Genomic DNA, 19,886 nt, shown 5'->3' with positions numbered 1-19,886 from the left:
TCTGTACATGAATAAATCAGACAACTCTATGTCCGTCTGGTGTCTTTGATTTGAAACTTTACCATTGGAGGGTATCCCAGGCTAGGAGACAAAAAGGGACCACAGTCAAAAACTGCATTCACACGTGTCCTAAATTCCAGGCTGGTTGAAAACCTTATAAGGGAAAATGAAGTTGGAAGAGAGTATATTCCCCCAGAGAAAGAATTCTGTAAGAAACATCATGCTCTTGACAGCTCCCTCACATGCTGACCTCAGAAAATGGGAGAGATCTAGTAAATCTTCATTATTTAGCATTTTTGGAATGGCTAAATGTATCACTTAGGGTTTTCTTCTTGGCCTAACAAGAAGGCAGTTAAAAACCCACCCTTTGTAACATGTCAGAAATCCTACCCTCCTTCTTCACAGTACTTGTGTGCAAAAGACAGAATGTCCGAGGCTCGCCCACTGCCATCACAAATCACCACGGGGACTGGAGGGTCTTCTCGGAGATATTCCAAGACAATGGAAACCACATTAGGGCCTCCTTCCACCACTAGGCCCACGACAGGCACACCCTGTCCCAGCCCTGCAACATAAAACACATTTATCATACACACCAACGACATGGCACAAATTACCTGAGAGGGCAACTTGGACCACCATTATTAACCCATCAGTTAGTAACTTATTCCCCGAGTCCTCCCTCTGTCTCCATCAGATAGTAGGAATCTTTGGGAATGTGGTAGGGACAGGCTAACTTCTGGAGGCAGAACAAGCAGGGTGAACTCTGAGAAGCAGGAGGAAGCAGGAGGACAAGAATCTGAGATTCTGGAGAGGGAGGACAGTGGGAGTGGAAGAGCCACAGAGACAAATTTGTCTACTTGACAATTTTACCCCAGATTGGCCAGGACAAGTTATATTCTAAGCGTGTTTCCCCAGGCGACTATTAGTTGTGATGGGAGTTACTTGATCAACATTAACAAATGGCAAGTAGGAGAAATGTCCTTGGTCTCATAGTTCTGAAGGCCTTCAGATAAAATCTGCTAGCATACATTACGAAGAAATCTAAACATTTCAAGTGGCCGAATTCAGAGTTTCTGGTTTGCTTCCATGATGCATTTCTATAGTCAGGAACTCTAAAAAATTTTGAACAACTTTCTCTTCTCCTACCAAGATAATCTCAGTGAAGTTCATTTCAGCGAATATGCACGGAGGGTCTGCTTTGTGCCAGGTCCCGGCCAACAGATATCGGAAAAACAGGTGAAGATGAGACAGACCCTGCCTTTGAGATTTCCAAGCCAAGCAAGGCTTGACATTCTAAATCTTCAGGAACATGGTGGCCAAATCGCTTCATTTTCTAGAAACAGGGCAAAATTGGTTCTTCTTGGTATATAGGCTGGATTCCCCGAAGCTCCAAGCTGTGAGAGGTGACGACTGAGCACCCCTTTGCTGTCCCTGCCTCACTCAGAGCCCTAGGCAAAGGATGACAAAGGGAAGCCCACAAGTCACATGGCCAGATGAAGTTGGGCAGTGTGAAAAGTTATGAGTCCAAGACAATTAAAAATGTGAGAACAAAAAAGTCAGTCACCAAGTAGTTTATCCACAGTCCCCTTTGCAGGCAACCATTCTAACCACTTGTGCTCACAGGTCCTTAATTGGGCTTGACAATGGCCATTTCCAGGCCTTAGACTGGCTTTCACAAAAACCTTATCAAGGATGACAAAATAGTCTTTAAGATCTTTTAATAATATTTTGGCAATAAGTATTGCCAGAGTGGGAGCACATTTCAAGAGATAACAACAGTTATTTTCATCCTAACCAGTCATTATCATTTCATCTGGTTGTGGTTTGTTCCTTTCTCTTGAGCTTGACCTCACCACCCACCCCCTGGAGGCAGCCCTGCTGTAGGGCTGTGCCACCTGGACCAGCACAGGTGGGGCCATGGGGAGCAGATGTTTCCTGTGGCTGTCTCCACAAGTCTCCCCATCCAGCCCACCTTAGTCTGGGTGAGAGACCCAGAGCTACAGAGATATTTAATTTAATGATCAACTAACACTTAGTTGACAGGAGAAATCCTACTATGTCTTTGAGTGAGGAACTTTCTTCCTGTTCAAACATTACAAAAATAACTACAGTAATTACACTGGGCAACATGGTGGGCAATGCTGTCACCATGACAACTGCTGTAGGGCTGTTTCTCACGTGGCCCCTCCCTGTAAACCTGGGGCAGAGTATCACCACACAGCTCAGCAAGTGTGATTTGGTACCTGGCCAGACTAAGGGCTCTAGACAAGTCTGTTGATCTGTTGTTCTGTGGATCTGATGAGAATCAAAGTGGAAACTCTAAACACACTTGGGAAGTTTCCATTTAAGCCTGGGTTTCATGGCAGGGGTGGCAGCCCAGCACCCATGGGCTTTGCCAGAACTTACTTGTGTTAATTTTCTGCAGAGAGATGTGCTTCTCCAGCTGCCTCCGCAGCTTCACCTCGGCACCGTATTTGCCCAGGGTGCCATTGTCGGCCAGGATGAAGTGAGTGTGTGAGTTGTTGAGCAAAGACAGCTTGCTTAGGGGGTTGGACATAGTCTGGTACACTCTTGTTACCTGGCAAAATGCACAACATAGATCAGCGCTGCAGAACGTAGACATTAAGACTACCAGGGGAAGCAGGCAGTATACATACATATGTAGTGGCAACTTCATCTAACTGTGCACTTAAACCTACTCTTGCTTCCCTGTCCTCTCTCTGTTGAAAATTTCTGTTTGCAAATTTCTATATTAAATTAGAAAAAACAAATAAATCATTTTAGATAATGACAACCCAGCAACCACACTTCTGGGCATTTACTGCAGAGAAATGAAAACTGACAGTAACACAAAATCCTGTGCATGAACATTTATGGTTACTTCATTTGTGATAGCCAAACTGGAAAGAAGTCAGATGCGCTTCAACAGATACACAGGTAAACAAACTGTGGTATACACCCATACCGTGGAAAACCACTCAGAAATAAGAGGGAACGAACCATTGATACACACGACAACCTGGATGGATCTCTAGGAATGTGGAATAAAACAACAACAATAAAAAAAAATCACACAACAGCAGTCTTCAAGGTTACATAGTGCATGGTCCCATTTATAGAACATTCTTGAAATAATAAAATTATAGAGATAAGGGGAAGATTAGTGGCTGCCAGGGGTTAAAGAGATGGTAGAGGTCAGAGAGAATTAGGCATGGATATTAAAGGACAACATGAGTGATGTTAATGGTGATGGAAATACTCTGTATCTTGACTGTATTGATATGAATATCCTGGTTGTGATACTATACCACATTTGGCAACATGTCACCATTGGGAAAAGGAGGAAGGACATATGGGGCCTCTCTTTATTATTCTTACAACTGCAAGGGAATCCACAGTTATCTCAATATAAAGACTTTGATTTGAAAAATTGCCAATATCTGGGGAGAAAACACTTACATCCTTTCCAACCAGGTCTTCCTTGTTTTCCACGATGCCCCACGGAGCAATTCCTATAGCACAAACCCGACCTCTGGATTTGGAGGAGTGGTCTTTTAAGGCATCCCCTACGTGGCTGATAACACCTACAAATAGCCATGGATCATATTTTTAGGCCCTTTCCTCCCATCATACCATTACTTATGAACTTTAGGGACCCCTTCTCTGAACCACTCCATTCCCTATGGAATAGGGTTGAAGCATAATGATCTTCATCATTAAAAGAAAGTACACCGGAAGTCTGAGCTCATGATAACTGGTCACCCTGCATTAGCTCCTAGAAAAGGGAAAACAAAAACCAAAAGCCAAAGCAATGATACAGGGATTTCCTTTACAAATTTCTAAGACCTAAAGATGGAAATGAGTGGGGCTCCTTGGCTACATTCAGCCAAAGTCAAGAGTCAGACTGCTTGGCATGGCCCTAACCCTTCCCCTCCTCTGTTTCCTCTCCCATAGGAGGGCAAAAAGGATTGTCAAGGGCCTCAGTGAGAACAAGGCTTGTACAGGACTCAGTTTGAGGAATGGCACATGGTGGGTGCTGGAAATGTTGACCATTGTCACTAAAATATAAAAATAAAAAAATACGCTACTGGACAAAGATTTTACTTCTGTCATAAATATTGTCAGGTTGCAATATGTTTTGTTTTTTTGATCTTAATTATTCAACAACTCTTTGGGAACTATACTGAGTTCTGGGTTTGTATGTTTACAGGAAGGGGAGGGGCCTGCTCTTACCGGTACTGACGCCCCCAGTGAAAATCCAGGCCCCAGTGGTCATGGCGGCTTTGATCAGACCTTTTCCAAAGACCTGTTTCAGCTTGGGTTGCATCTCAAAGTTCTGGAGGCCTCCGTGCACAGATATTAAGAGCTTGGGGAGTTCCAGCTGCCAGTCTTTAACCATGAGATGAAGCAGCGAATCTGGCTTGGTGTCATAGGATACACGGATATACTGCAAAAGAGTATGTGTTGCTCGTACCTGTTCTTGGTTTTCCTCTTGTATCACAGGGGAACAGGGTTACTGTTCGTGTCCAACCACTTTTGGTTTTGGCTTTCTGTCCTTCTGTGTGAGTCTGTGGCTAAGTGAGGGAAAGGAACTTTGGAAGAGTTGCCAGATTTAGCAAATAAAAATATAGGACACCCAGTTAAATTTGAATTTTATGTGAACATTGAAAAATGTTTTATCGTAAGTATGACCTATGCAATATTTGGCACATGCTTATACTAAAAAATTATCTGTTGTTTATCGAAATCCAAATACAGCTGGGTGTCCTGTGTTTTACCTGGCAACCCTCAATCTTGAAAAAATCAATTCCAAAGAGGCCCAGCTAGAACTATGTCTCCAGAGGTTAGACAGGGCATTGTTGAGGGAGTGCTCACTGGCCACATTGTGTTGGTGCTGACAATGGGGATCCTGGGTTAATCTCTGGATTTGACCACCCCCCAAGGTGAAGAAGAAATGAATGGTCAGATGCCTTTGCCCCTATGAACAGCCTCTTTGTGTCCATGCCGATATGTAGGGTGCCATTCCAGAAGACTCTGTTGTGCTATTTGGAACGCAACTGAATTTTATTTGTACAATGACATTGGGCCAGTGGAATAAAATGAAATTGCAAAAACGATCTGACTGGACATGTGGGAGTATTATTCAGAATTAGCTGAAAGGGATCACAGTGATGACGCCTCCCCTCTCTGGCAGGGCTCATCTGAAAGGCAGAGGGCACTCCCTGTTTACGTGAAAATGTGAAAGACCTTAGTCTTCTTGGGCCAGCTGAATGCAGGCCCAGGGAGGCTGTGGATGAACTTCAGAGGGAAATATTTCCAGACACTCCTAACCCATTCAAGGGGGAGTGGAAGGTTCACAGTTATAAAAAACAAAAGCAAACCCCAAACAACCTCAAAAAACAAATAGCGTAATTTCTCACTCATCACTCAGTGATGAGTATGGTTGCATGATATGTAGATTCACAATTCTGGTATGAACTTAGTGACACTACGTGCTCTTTATAAGATTGCTCAGTTTCCAAATCTCATGGCTAAAAAGTTGAGTGTGCAGTTATATTTCTTCCCTTTGCAATGAAATATCTAGGAAGACTGAGTCACATCCTGAAAGAAGACCCAGGTGTCTGCAGTCTGGGGAGCTGGGAGACTGGGCCTCTGATAGAGACTGTGAGCTTACACAGTGGCATCCCTTTTTAAAGCCTGTCTTACCATGGCTTTATTGGAGTATCCACCACCCTGGAATTCAAGAGTTCCATAGGAATCTGTTGGGTAGGTCTGGGTGTGTTTGCTGACAGACCATTTTTCGGGCTGAGTCTCCACCTGTTTATTTTCCTCTTCATTTTTGCTGGATGTTACACTTGGCAGAGGGGGGATATGCTGGTTGGTAAGCTGGCCACAACAACACCTGAAAACAAGGACAAAACAGTCTTTCTGTAACATTTTCCTCCTTAAGAGGAGTTAAACTCAACAGGAGGGTAGCACCTGAACAGGGGCAGACTAACACTTTCCTTATATGGCTCTGTTAAGGATAGAAATGTCCCTTATGATGGCCTTTTCCAGATAATCAACTTATATCTATTTACATACCAGCCCATTTAAAACACATTGGATAGTTGCCCTTCTGTACTGCATATATTTTAACTCTTTTTTGATGTCTTGAAAACATCAACATGGGCATCAATTATCAAACATGCTCTGACAAAGTGTAATCATGCCCTCCTGATACAGACAGAATTGATCTTCCAGGAATTTTCAAATTGTTGAATTCTTCTGTTGCTTAATAAAACATTTCTCTACATTAGTAACCTTGAAAATATAGTCCTTTTTCTGCTTATACTTTCATTGTCAAATTTAAGAATCTCTTGCTAAATCCAAAGTCATGAAGATTTGTTCCTATGTTTTTGTCTAAGAGTTTTATAGTTTAAGCCCCTACATTTATGTTTTTGATAGTTTTTTTTTTTTTTTTTACATTTTATTCATTTTTGAGAGACAGAGTGCTAGCAGGGGAGGAGCAGAGAGAGAGGGAGACACAGAATCCGAAGCAGGCTCCAGGCTCTGAGCTGTCAGCACAGGGCCCGATGTAGGGCTTGAACTCACTGCGAGATCATGACCTGTGCTGAAGTCGAATGCCCAACCGACTGAGCCACCCAGGTGCCCCAGTTTTTTTTTTTTTTAATTTTAGAGAGAGCCTGAGCTGGGGAGGGACAGAGGGTGAGGGAGAGAATCTTAAGCAGGCTCCATTCCCAGAGCAGAGACCAAAGTGAGCCTCCATCCCGACTGTGAAATCATGACCTGAGCTGAAATCAGGAGTCAGATGCTTAAGAGACTGAGCCAACCAGGCGCCCCTAGGTTTTTGATACACTTTGAGCTAATTTTTATATATGGTGTGAGGTGGGGGTCTAAATACATTCTTTGCATCATGATACGCAGTTGTTTCCACACCATTTGATGAAGAGACTATTCTTTCTCTGTTGTGGTAACCTTGCTGAAACATCAATTGTCTACAAATGTATGGTTATTTATGGACTCCTGATTCTATTCCATTGGTCTGTATGTCTATCCTTATGCCAGTACCATACTACTTTGATTACTGTAGCTTTGTAGTAAGTTTTGAAATCAAGTAGCGTGTGAGTCTTCCTACTTTGTTCTTTTTTTTTTTTTTAATGATATTGCTTTGGCTATTCTGTATCCCTTGCAATTCCATATCAGTCTGCTTGTCAATTTTTGCAAAGAAGCAAGCTGGGATTCTGATATGGACTGCACTGAATCTGTAGATCAATTTGTGAATATTGTTAACAATGTTAACTCTTCTGATCCATGAACATGGGCTGTTTTTCCAATTATTTGGATCTTTGTTAATTTCTTTCAACAGTGTTTTGCACTTTTCAGAGTATAGGTTTTGCACTACTTTTCTAAGTTTATTCCAAAGTATCTTTTTCTTTTTGATGATATTGTACATGGAATTGTTTTGTTAGTTTCATTTTATTTCATTGTTCATTGCAAGTAGATAGATATCAACATAATTTTTGTTTACTGATTTTTATTTTACACTTCAACCTTGCTGAACTTGCTTACTAGTTACAAGAGTTTTTTTTTTTTTAGTGATTCCTTAGGATTTTCTATATACAACATTATGTCATCTGCCAATAAAGATAGCTACTTTTTCTTTTCCACTATGGGTGCCTTTTATTTCTTTATCCTAATTTCCTTGGCTAAGACCTCTAGTACAGTTTTGGATAGAAGTGGTGAGAGTGGACATCCTTATCTCTGATATTAGAGACAAAGCATCCAATCATTCACCATTAAGTATGATGATAACTGTGGATTTTCATAGATGTCCTTTATTAGATTGAAGAAATTCCTCAATTTTTAATCATAAAAGGTGTTGAATTTTACCAAATGCTTTTTTGTCAGTTGAGATGATTATGTTATTTTTGTTTTTATTCTATTTATGTGATGTATTGCATTAGTTGATTTTCTGATGTGAAACCAACTTTGCATCCCTGGGATAAATCCCAGTTGATTATGTTTTTATATGTTGCTATATTTGGTTTGATAGTATTTGTTCGGGATTTCTGCATCCATGCTCACAAAAGATATTGTTATGTAGTTTTCCTTTTGTGTGGTGTCTTTGGTTTTAATATACAGGTAGTACTGGCCTCATGAAACCAGGAACTGAGTTGAGGAATGTTTTCTCATCTTCTATTTTTTTGACATTTTTTTGATTATTTGTGTAATTCTTTGAAAAATATTTAGTACAATTCAGCAGTGAAGTCATCTGGACCTAAGCTTTTCTTTGTGGGTCATTTTTGATACTAATCCTATGTCTTAATTTCGTATAGGTCTATTTAGATTGCATATTTCTTCTTGAATTGGTCTAGTAATTTGTGTCTTCCTAGGAATTTGTCCATTTCACCTAAGTTATTTAATTTATTGTAATTAGTGTATAAATTAGTATTCCTTTGTATTCCTTTCTGTTTCTGTAAGATTGGTAGTAATATCTTTTCATTTCTGATCCTAGTAATTTGAATTCTTCATCAGTCTACCTAAAGGTTTGTCAATTTTGTTGATCTTTTCCAAGAAATAGCTTTATGTTACATTGATTTTTCTCTATTGTTTCAAAATTTTCTATTTTATTCCATTTTATTTAATATTTCCTTCTGCTTCCTTTAGATGTAGTTTGATCTTACTGAGCCAGGAAGGGGAAGGGACAGAGCTCTCATGCTTCAAATACCACAAACTCTAGCCTTTCTATTGAATTTTTGTAGGTGTTTTTGTATAGATATTTCTCTATTTCCTATTGGCCCTTGGGATCATTTTCAGGGACTTTAAATGGTTATTTTTTCATTCCAGGATTTTTTTTAACCCCATGCTAGAGAATCCATGCAACTCACAGAAGAGTCTCATGTGTGAGTCCCTGAAGCTTTTTCTGCTCCTTCTGCTGCCCAGCCACTTGGCTATGTGGGGGACTGCAGTACAGCAGATGCTAAGGAGGGCTGGCATAGGTAGTTTCCATCAAGGAGGGTCTGGGTGCCACTGAAATAAGGAGGGACATTTAGGTTCAACAAAAGAAAGACTTTCGTGATCTTTGACATTATCCCCTAATGCATATTTCTTGACTTGGGGGATAATCACTGGCATTTAAGCAGAGAGAGGAATCTACAGGGGGGTAGTGGAGGGGGCGAACATGGGGACATGGTGGGGCTGATGTTGCATGTGTCATATCTGACCTAGGTGATGTCTGAGAGTCTGTGTGCTCTGTGTCAGTGATCCTATCTGCATGGATTTCATATTGGGTGAATCCTCTCAGTGGCTCTCCAAACTCAGCCCATAGCTGTTGTCCTCAGAGATGGTAAGGTTTAGCTAAATTCATTTCTGATCACTTTCATGGCTTTAGAAGACCTGTGTTTAGTTTATAACAGGTTCATTTTCTTTAAAAAATTTTATTTTAATTTTTAAAAATAATCTTTTTAATGTTTATTTATTTTTTAGAGAGAGAGAAAGACAGAACACAGAGAGAGGGAGACACAGAATCTGAAGCAGGCTTCAGGCTCTGAGCTGTTAGCACAGAGCCCGACATAGGGCTTGAACTCACCAACCGTGAGATCATGACCTGAGCGGAAGTCAGACTCTCAACCAACTGAGCCACTCAGGTGCCCCTAATTATTTTTTTTACTTTAAGAGAGAGAGATACAGAGAGAAATAGAGGGCACAGAAGCAGGGGAGGGTCAGAGAGGGAGAGAGAGAGAGAGAGAATCTTAAGCAGGCTCCATGCTCAGCTCAGCATTGAGACCATCGCGGTCCCCATCCCATGACCCAGGGATCATGACCTGAGCTGAAATTAAGAGTCAGACGCTCAATTGACTGAGCCACTCACGTGCCCCAACAGATTCATTTTTATTTAGGTGAATGAAATTGACATTTTGTGTACAAACTATACCTTTTCAGAGTTACATCTAGTTCACTTAACCATTCAGATCTTAACTGTGTTGGAGGTACCTATTTACCTAAATAGCATTATGAAACTCTAACAGGAAGCCATGAAGCTACCCTGGAAATCTTGATCTCCCTAAGACTAGGAAGAACACTGAAGGCCCATCTGGTTATGAGAGTTCACATTAGATTAGGATGAGTGTCAGACAACAATCTTTCCTGCATCTTGACAGAGAAGCTTCTTAGCTGAAGTATTCCCTGATTAATGACTCCCATAGGGAATGGATTCTAGCCATTCTTCTTCCCTCCTCTTCCCCCTCCTGCAAGTACAAGAATAGTTGCTGGCAACTGGTGAACAAGTGCTGGTTTGGATAATGTCTTAGGTGTGACTTCCAATTTACCTGTTAGGGTCTTTAGTGCTGGGAATTACAAAGACACATTCTCTCTTGCAGAACGTTTTTTCTATCCAAGCTTTCTGTCCCTGGAAGAGAAAGAAGTGAAAACTAGACCAATATAGTCCCACACAATCATCAGAGTTCATTATTTTACTTAAAAAAAATCATTAACAGGAAGTCTGACCAAAATATCTGAATAGACACCTTCAATAATGGTGGATGCAACTCTTTAAGAATCTTTTTCAGAGAAATGGCTTGGAAGTAGGTATTCATGGTTTCCATAGGGCTACAAAACCTAGGCTTTGCATGCAAGTCAAAGTCTGCAAAGGGGGCATTATGCTGTCCTGGAGCAAGCCAGTGCCCAGACAAGCCCTGGTATAAATGTGAGTTACTGGAAAAGCCAACAAAGTCTGCAAGCGTCCGATTAGGACTTTGTCTGCTATCAAGAACCTCATCTTCTTTGGACTTCCAGGCACCCATACACCATAGTAATTTTACAAGTGGACTCTAACTGGTGCTCAGATTCACTGAATGTTATTTTTATCATTAAAAATATTGAAGGTTGTGAAGAAATGGGTACTTATATAACATGGCTGCTGGAGCTAGAAGTTGGTACAACCTCTAACAAGGGCAATTTGACAATAATATCAAAATTACAAAGCATATACCTTTTGACCATTTAGTATTTTACTCTATCAGTATCCCTGAATACATGCAAAATGACACATATTCATTTATTTATTGCAACCACTGTTCATGATATCAAAAGACTGGACATCACCTACTGTCTATCAGTAGGGGATTGTACCTGTGTTATGGAACAATCATCAATAGAATTCTCTGTGGCTATTAAAAAAATAAGACTTTCTCTCTGTATCAATAGGGAATGATCACCAAGCTATAGTAAGTAAAAAAGTAAGACATGGAATAATCTCTCGGGTATTGTCATTAAAGTTACAGAGAAGAAATATTAATATGAAAACACACTTGCTTGACAATAGACATAATATACTGGGAAGGGCTCACAAGGAGCAGCTAACATGGTTCCCTCCAAGAGATGGGATCTGGAGGCCTGGGGAACATGGGTGATGGGTGAAGAGGACACACCTTTTAAATTCTTGAGAAAGACTTTATTATTTTTAAAATTTTTTGGTGTTTATCTATTTTTGACAAAGAGACAGAGCACAAGCAGGGGAGGGGCGAACACAGGGGGAGGAAGAGGGAGACACAGAATCTGAAGCAGCCTCCAGGTTCTGAGCTGTCAGCACAGAGCTTGACGTGGGTCTCAAACTCACGAGCTGTGAGATCATGACCTGAGCTGGAGGCAGACACCCAACCGACTGAGCCACCCAGGTACCCCGAAAAAGACTTTATTTTTTAAGAGCAGTTTTAGTTTATAACAAAACTGAAACGGAGGTAGAGAGAGTTCCCATATACACATGCCCAGACTCCATAATTATCAGCATTGTCTACCAAAGTGGTACCTTTGGTACCAAAGTTGAACCTATATTGACTCTTCATAATCACCTAAAGTCCACAGTTTACTTAGGGTTCACTCTTAATGTTGAATATTTTAGGGATTTGACAAATGTATAATGACATGTGTTCACCACTATAGTATCATGCAGAATAGTTTTATTGCCCTAAAAATCCTCTGTGTTCTACCTATTTACCCCATCTTACCCCACCTCCTGGCAACCACTCATCTTTTTATTGTCTCCATAGTTTTGCCCTTTCCAGAATGTCCTATAGTTGGAATCATACATATGCAGCCTTTTCAGACTGGCCTCTTTCCCTTACTAATATGCACTTAAGATTGCTCTATGCCTTTCCATGGCCTGACAGCTCATTTCTTTTTAGTGCTGAGTAATATTTCATTGTCTGGATGAGCCACAGTTTATTTATCCACTTACCCACTGAAGTTGGTGGCTTCCAAGTTTTGGCAAACATGAATAAAGATGCAATAAATGCCCACGTGTAGGAACTTATATTTTTCTCTTTAAAATTTTGGGTTTTTTGGAGTGCCTGGGTGGCTCAGTTGGTTAAGCGTCTGACTTCAGCTCAGGTCATGATCTCATGGTTCGTGAGTTCAGGACCCATGTCAGATTCTGTGCTGACAGCTCAGAGTCTGGAGCCTAGTTTGGATTCTGTGTCTCCCTCTCTCTGCCTGTCCCTGCTCATATGCTCTCTCTCTCTCAAAAATAAATAAATATTAAAAAAATTAAAACTTTGGGTTTTTCTTCCTTTAAAATTTTGAATTATATAAAGGTATTACCTATTTAAAAATATAAAAAGTTTGCCTGAAATGAAAATCTAAAATAAAACAAGTTTTTAAAAAGGGAAAAAAACCCTCTGCCACTCTAAAAATTAGCTGTTGTCATTTTTCATTTCCTGACCTCTCATTTACCTACATCCATTTGTTGAAGATTTTTTTTTTGTGCAAGGTGCTGTGCTGAGTGCTTGGGGACTTCAGAGGAGAAGCATTTGGGGTGCTTGGGGACTTCCAGGGCAAGCTGGGTCACCACCCCCTGGAAGTGTCAGAGGATGTGATGCCCGCACATGTGCTGAAGGAGGTTGGCAGTACAGGGTGGCTTTGTGGAGCTGAGCGAGGCAGGAAGGAAACCTGTCCACCTTACCAGGGTGCCAACATCCTTCCCTGTGTCTCCTTGAGGCCTGGCTCAATATGTGTTGTGATATTTGTGTACGTGTGATGTGTGTGCTTGTGTGATGTATTTGTGCGTGTGTGCGATGTATGTGTGGTGTGTGGGTGTAGAGTGTATGGTGTGTGTGTGTGTGTGTGTGTGTGTGTGTGTGGTCTGATGTGTGCACATGTGTGATGGTGTGCATGTGAGTGGGTATGATTATATGTGTGATGTGTGTAATATGTGTGGTGTGTGCTATGCATGTGGCATGTGTGCTATGTAAAATGTGGTGTGTATATAACGTGTGTGTATCTCTGAGGGAGGAGGGCAGACACAGGGAAATGGAGCGACCTAGCTTGTGAAACCTGGAGAATCCTGAATCAGATCTTGGAGAAACTGCAGAGGACAGAGCCTCATGTTCGTGGCCACTCTCCCACAGTCTCTAGAGCGAGCGTCACAGTGTGACCTGTGACCTGTGACCTGAGGGTGTTGTGGCCCTCACCCATCTGGGCAGCAATTCCAATTTAGGGGTTCCCTTGTGTCCATGGATGCTGTCTCCTCAGAGCGTGCCGGCAATGACCACATGTCACACATGCCCTTCTTGATGAGGTCGTGTCAAGGCCCCAGTGCCACTTTCGTTGCTCCACAGATAGTCCTGGCCCCAGTCTTAGTCATGCTGAGATAGTCTGATCAGGGTTTTCATCCTTCTGGAAGGACCTATGGTTCCCCGAGCCTTTCTGGGAAGGTCTTAAGAGTCAGCTGGTTACTTGGCTTCTTTTTGAATAACAGGAATGATTATAATTCAAAACCTTCCTGAGGGGCCATCAGAAAGCAACACTACACCTTAGTCTCCAAGTAATTTAATGACTGCTTGAAAACCACATCACTAATGAGAGGAAAGTGGCTGCATCCACTCAGAGGAAAAACCTCAGAGTGGTGAGCCCCTGAAGCCCAGGTCCCAGCCCTTCTCCTGTGGAGTGTTAGAAAAATCCAGGGCAAAATGGCCAAGCAGAGCATTTGCTGTCTGGAAAGAAAATATGTTTCCCCTCTTGCACATCACTCCTCACTTCCCAGAGAAGCTGGGAGAGCATACTCGCCCCCCTTTTTAAAATAGAGTTCATATTGTTTGGACTATATGCCTTCAATTAAAGACAATAAGAGCTCTAACAAATACTGAACTCCCATGAGTAGGCTAGGTTTTCACAGAGACATAGGACAGCGATTCTGAAATTACTTCTTGTGTATTCTAGGACAGAACAGAGAAATCAATATATTGTGGATAATGGGGGCTGGGTTTCTCATTGTTGGAGAAAGGTTACAAGCATGGAGAGTGGGGAAGATTAGAATAAATCCCTGGAGCAGTGGAGTGAAATTGAAATGGTCAGTGTGTACCCATGATTTGTAACATGTAGAGAGATAGATATAAGACCAGATAGAGGCAGGTGTGGTCCCTCCTTCTCTCCCTCTCTCTCTCTACACACACACATACACACATACACACACACACAAGTATACATAACATATTGTATTAGTTATCTATTGCTTAATATAACAAATTGTCCCCAAACTCGGTGCTTAAAACAATAAAATTTATTACCTCACAGTTTCTGTGGACCAGGAATTGAATGTAGCATATCTGGGTACTTCTGACTCTGTCTCTCCCAGGGATTCAGCCAAGCTGTGGGTGGGGCCATGGTCTCATCCAAAGGGAATCCACTGGGGAGCACCCAGTCCTAGCTCCCTTATGTGGCTGTTGCCAAGATCTAGGTCCTCTCAAGGGTTTTGGGCCCAGCACCTCAGTCAGTTCCTTGTCATGTGAGCCTCTCCACAAGGAACCTCACAACATGGTGGGTGACCTCCATCAGAGTGGGGAGTGCAAGAGTCACACAAGAGAAGCCATGGTCTCTTTACAACCATGTATCTGAAGTGATATCTCTTTAGCTGTATTCCATGCATTAGAAGAGTCTCCCATTCTGGCTGCCCACAATCAGGTGGAGAGGACTACTATAGTGTAAGTGAACATTAAGCTTTTTCTCTTGTAATGTGAGTGCCTGACATTCAGCTTTTGACTGTTGAGGCATTCATGTCAAAGACATCCATCTCGAGTAAATATACTGCCAGATATACAACACAGCTACTAACAAAACAGCCAAATAAAGAACTAGGCTGCCCCCGCTCACCAAGCTCCCTCTTTCAGAAAGTGCTGGTTAACCTAGAGAACTGACCCTTGCCCTTCCTGTGCCCTAATACCTGCTCTAATGCCTGAAATTCACCATAAAGAGTGAACCCTCTAAACCCTAGACATCCCACCCTTGGACACTAATAAAGGCAGAGTTCTGGATCTGCTATCTCTATCTCTACTTGTGTCCTTGCTATGTGGCCCATTGGGTATGCCACGTACACTCAAGCCTTGTGAGTAATAAATCTTGTTCCTCAGAGTTTCCTGCCAGTTTTTGCTGAAGTGCATCTTGCAGTCATAATAAGAATTACAGGGCTGGTCCAGACACATTGGTTCCACAGGGGGAGTCTCTGTGGAGGTTCGCTGTGAATAACACAGGTTCTGGTGAATGCCTCGGTCATTCCTAGCCAAGAGCATCACTAACAGTAGGCTGGGACCCACACAACAACTACAAAGGCATAAATACCAGGAGGCTAGGGTCTTTGGGGTCATATGCCTACCACATATGCTCACGTATGTCTATATGTGTACACATTCATGTATTTCCTGGCTCTATCCACTGAAAGGGCGTACCACCAACGAGTATATTTAGTGCTCAAATATTGGCTTCTAAATATTGTTCTCCACTGAAGCGAACTGGGGCTTCTTGGAGAAATGACTGTATCCAAGACTGGAGCAGGGAGAGTACAAGAAGGACCTGGAACATCTTGTTTAGCCAGTAAGTGTTTACTTTTGACGTGGGAACTTGCCAAAAGAACACTGAAGCCACTTTGAAGGGACTCTCACTGGCTTTATCTGGGATAATTGAGCATGAAAATAAGTACTTACAATAATGAAGTACAACCTTTTGACTGAAATTAGAGCCCATGGACCCACACTGGTATAAATCCATACATAATTCAATACATAGGGGTGACGGGAACGCTCTTTCCTCCAGTAGTAAGTCATTTAATAAATACAGAAGGAATGATGGACGTAGAAAATCTCCATGTGGCAACTATCACTCATGTTTTATGAATGCTAAAAGTAGTGGGTAAAAGTTTGAAGAGTAACAGTACACTTACATAATCTCATAGTATCTCCCACAGGTAGTTACTAATCATAGAGGAAGTTAGTGACTTGACAGTGGAGAAATTTGGGGAACACCACCTAAAGCCAAGTGAACATCACCAGTAATGGAACAAAGATTCACCATGAGCCTCCCAATAAAATGCATGAGAGATAAAAATGCCAAAAATGCATAACTTGAATCTAAGCAGGAGCAACCTCAGATAACCCAAACTGAGGGGCATCCTACAAAATAACTGACCCATACTCTGCAAAAATGTCAAGGTGACCAGGAAAGACTGGGGAATGGTTCTAGCCGTTGTGGAAAGACACGACAGTGAAATGCCCTTCCACCTCTGTGCCCTGCCCTCTAGACCCCACTCCCTCTCAGCTCCTCCCCCTGCCCCGTCTTTAGGCCCCGCCCCCTGCCCCTGCTAGGCCCCGCCCCCTCTGCCTGTCCCCTAGGCCCTCCCTCTCAGCGCCCCCTAGCACAACAAACCAGTCAGTGGGCACTTCCTAGGAAACCCAGGGGCAATGCAGTGTGGGCAATCAGAAAACCAAGGTCCAGCTCCTGAACAACTAGGCTTAAGTCCCACATCATCAAAAGGGGGAAATACAACTTGCCCTACAGGATTTAATATGCTGAGGTGGATGAAGAACTTGGAAAGCAGCAATGTGCTTCTTGTTTTTATTAATGTCTGTTCTGTCTCAGGCAGCATTTAAATGCCTCCATCAAGGAGTGCCCCCCTCCCCCATCTCCTTTACATGCAGGTGCAGGGCATCTGTTGCCCTGAGGGAGTATTGGCCCACACCTTACCCCCAAACTTGGGAGGGGGCCTTTTCAGAGTGCCAAACCCCAGCCCTTGGAGCCCTGGGCAAGAACAGCAGCTGGCATCCACAAAATGGCCCCATTTCTCTCTGCTTCACCAAAAATCTTTTCTTTTTTTTCCTAATGAATATGTTAGCACGTGACTAACATACTTTCCCTTGGGGAAAAAAGTGCTTTACTTTAAATATCAACTACTGATTTTTTTAAAAAAAGTTTAGTCCTGAAGAGCATCCTCAGTTCAAAATTCCAAGTTACTGCTGAGTCTCCAGAAATATTCTAGAATCTTCTGAGGATAAACAAAAGATACAATAGCCACTCTTTGCCTGCAATCTCTCACAGTGTTTTGGCCTGTACTCAAATGTCCCCTCTTCAGGGAGGCTCTCTGGCTCCCCATCACACCCCCACCCCCTGCTCTCTGTCCTTCATACATTCCATCCCACTAACCTCCTCCCTCTCTTCCCTTCCCTCTCTCCTCCTACAAAAGCCATGGAAGGCGAAGCCCTGTTCAGTTCTCTGCTTTATCCCCAGTGCCTCCAGGAGTGCCTGGCAAAGAGAAGTTTCTCATTACCCTGTAATGACTAAATAAATCAATAAATCCCTCGGGTGGAGCATTTCCAGGGCGGCCCAGCTCTTATCAACCTGGCCTACCCCAGTCTGGCCCCCTGGGCCCACACACCCCAGTGGGGTGCACACAGAGCAGAAGGGAGGTAACCTAGGTCACCTGAGGAGACTCTCTGCTCATGGTGGGGAGGGGTTCAGCCTCCTGAATGGCTGGGAGTCACTGATGCAGGTGAAAGGCAATAGGTGGAGGACCCCTGAGTCAAACATTCCTCCTTCCCCTCCCGCCTCTGCTACCAGGGCTGAGTACCGCCAAGGTAACAACAAAGAGCCATGGAACCTTACAAAGGGCATCCTTGTGAAATGAAAGAAGAGCAGAGCCTCCTGTGGTTCATTTATAGACCCTTCAGATCCCCCTGTTGGGTCAGAGATGGTGCCCACTCATCCAAAATATTCCTGCCCATCACAAATGGTTATTATTTTTTTAAGATTTATTTTGAGAGAAAGAAAGAGAGAGTGCAAGTGGGGGAGGGGTGTAGAGAGAGGGAGACAGAATCTGAGCAGGCTCCAGGCTCTGAGCATCAGTACGGAGTGCAACGTGGGGCTTGAACCCACAAAATCAAGAGATCATGACCTGAGCTGAAGCCAGATGCTTAATCGACTGAGCCACCCAGGTGCCCCTCAAATGGTTATTTAAGTGCTTTAGGGCCAGATATGAGGAACACTAGCACTGAAGATTAAAATCCCACCTGCAGGAGTGCTCACTTACTGGAAAGTCTGTCTGTGAGGCTCAGTGAGGAGACACAGAGGTGGTGCCACCATCATGCTCCCCAAGCCCCTTGAGCTGCCCAAGTCCATGTGTGGGTCACATGCAGCCCCCCCCACCGCCCCCATTTCATCTCTGAAATGGGAACTGCTTTGCATACTTTCAGCCTCAGCTGGGATAACACCTGTACAGTATCTGGGAGGTACTAGATATAAATGGAAATCCTAGTCATTAGTTTTATCACAGGATAGTAAGTTGCATGATGGAAATAGAGGCGGTATGCAGTCAAGTCTTCACCTGGTGGTTCAAAAACCACCAGGTGCCAGAGTTCAGAGTGGGTAAGTACGGGGAGGAAACTTCATAGTATGGGCAAGATTTGGACAGGTGGGCTGAAGACATTTGGGGACAGGGAATGGTGGGGTGGGTGGAACAGCATGTGTACAGCAGAGGGAGTGAGGATGCAGGTGGAGAATGGGGGGAGGGACGGGAACAGGGTGACTGAGGGCAAGAAGTGGTGCTGAGCAGTAGGTGGGTGAGGAAATGGAGGGAAGGGGGTGGGTTTCCCACCTCAGTGAGATGGGGATGGGCCATGGAGGGGCAGGAGGAGGCCCCCCCAGGAGATGAGTGTTTAGTGGGCCTTTCTCGTAGTAGTGAAGTGAAGGCAGAAACTAGGCTGCCACGTCTTCATGTTCCAGGTGTTTTGTGAGTGCCATCATGTGGCCAGTGTGGGGCTGGCTGGGTTCAGGGCTCTGAGTTGGGGGTGGAGGTGAGCCAGGTAGTCATGGCCCTACCCTCAGGGGGCTTCCATTGTGGTCAAGTAGCAAAGAATAGCAAACAAGGCAGCAGATAAACCAGAGCATTGCTGATTGTGGTAAGAACATGAAGGGAATAAAGAAGAGGGTGTGGTAGAGTATGGTGGTGTGCACGTGGGGTGGGGTAGGAGGCTTGTTAGATTGGGAAGTCTTGGCTGAACAGGCTATACATTTAAACTGTGAAGTGAAAGACCAGAAGGGAATTCTAGGGTGCTGGAACAGCATGTGCAAAGGCCCTGTGGCAGACAGAGCTGCAGGTGCTTGCTGAGGAGCATGGATTGGGTATGTGGCAGACTTTGGAACCGAAGATGCAGGTGGGCGTGTTCTGCACAGACTTTAGGTCACAATAAGTGGTGGGCAGAGGGGCAGCATGAACTTATGGGGCTGGGTTATAGGGGAACAAAGGGGAGCCAGGATACCAGTAGGAAGACTGGAGTGTGGCCCACACCAGGGGGATGACCCTCTAGGAGATGTGCAAGAGGAAGGAGGAGTCTGCAGGGGGACACCTTTGAGAAGACTGAGGCTGGGGTGGGGTGATGGGGTGGGGGCTGGGAAGGGTGAGAGGGCTGAGGGGTGGGGGAGTGGGGCCTGTGGGAGGAGAGGGAGGCAGGAGACAGGGCCAGGACCGCAAGGAGTGGTGTTTGGCCTGGGCCAGCTGTGACTGATCCTGGGAAGTGGCTTCCAAACATAAGAGCTGGTTTACTGTTAGGCGAGTCTCTGTTTAC

At 43.6% G+C, this 19,886-nt stretch overlaps 1 protein-coding gene across 2 annotated transcripts in view; it reads right to left on the bottom strand.

Annotated features, from left to right (window-relative positions):
* The window catches only part of TRPM1 (transient receptor potential cation channel subfamily M member 1), a 142,656-nt gene that overhangs the window by 59,601 nt on the left and 63,169 nt on the right, over positions 1 to 19,886 (bottom strand). Inside the window, exons 2-8 of one of the 2 annotated variants that reach the window (XM_086711360.1) lie at positions 10,335 to 10,414; positions 8,895 to 9,036; positions 5,710 to 5,905; positions 4,237 to 4,450; positions 3,463 to 3,587; positions 2,410 to 2,581; positions 391 to 565 (exon numbers count right to left, since the gene is read on the bottom strand). In XM_086711360.1, the coding sequence (XP_086567486.1) occupies positions 391 to 565; positions 2,410 to 2,581; positions 3,463 to 3,587; positions 4,237 to 4,450; positions 5,710 to 5,712 (689 nt within the window). In that variant the 5' untranslated portion in view covers positions 5,713 to 5,905; positions 8,895 to 9,036; positions 10,335 to 10,414. The remainder of the gene's footprint in view (positions 1 to 390; positions 566 to 2,409; positions 2,582 to 3,462; positions 3,588 to 4,236; positions 4,451 to 5,709; positions 5,906 to 8,894; positions 9,037 to 10,334; positions 10,415 to 19,886) is intronic. The other variant, XM_086711359.1, reaches the window with a different exon arrangement.

This window comes from Puma concolor, chromosome B3 (assembly GCF_028749965.1).
Source record: "Puma concolor isolate L17-30 chromosome B3, mPumCon1.1.hap2, whole genome shotgun sequence".
Lineage (NCBI taxonomy): Eukaryota > Metazoa > Chordata > Mammalia > Carnivora > Felidae > Puma > Puma concolor.
The sequence above is the reverse complement of the archived record's forward strand: the minus strand, read 5'-3'. Positions and strand labels throughout refer to the sequence as shown.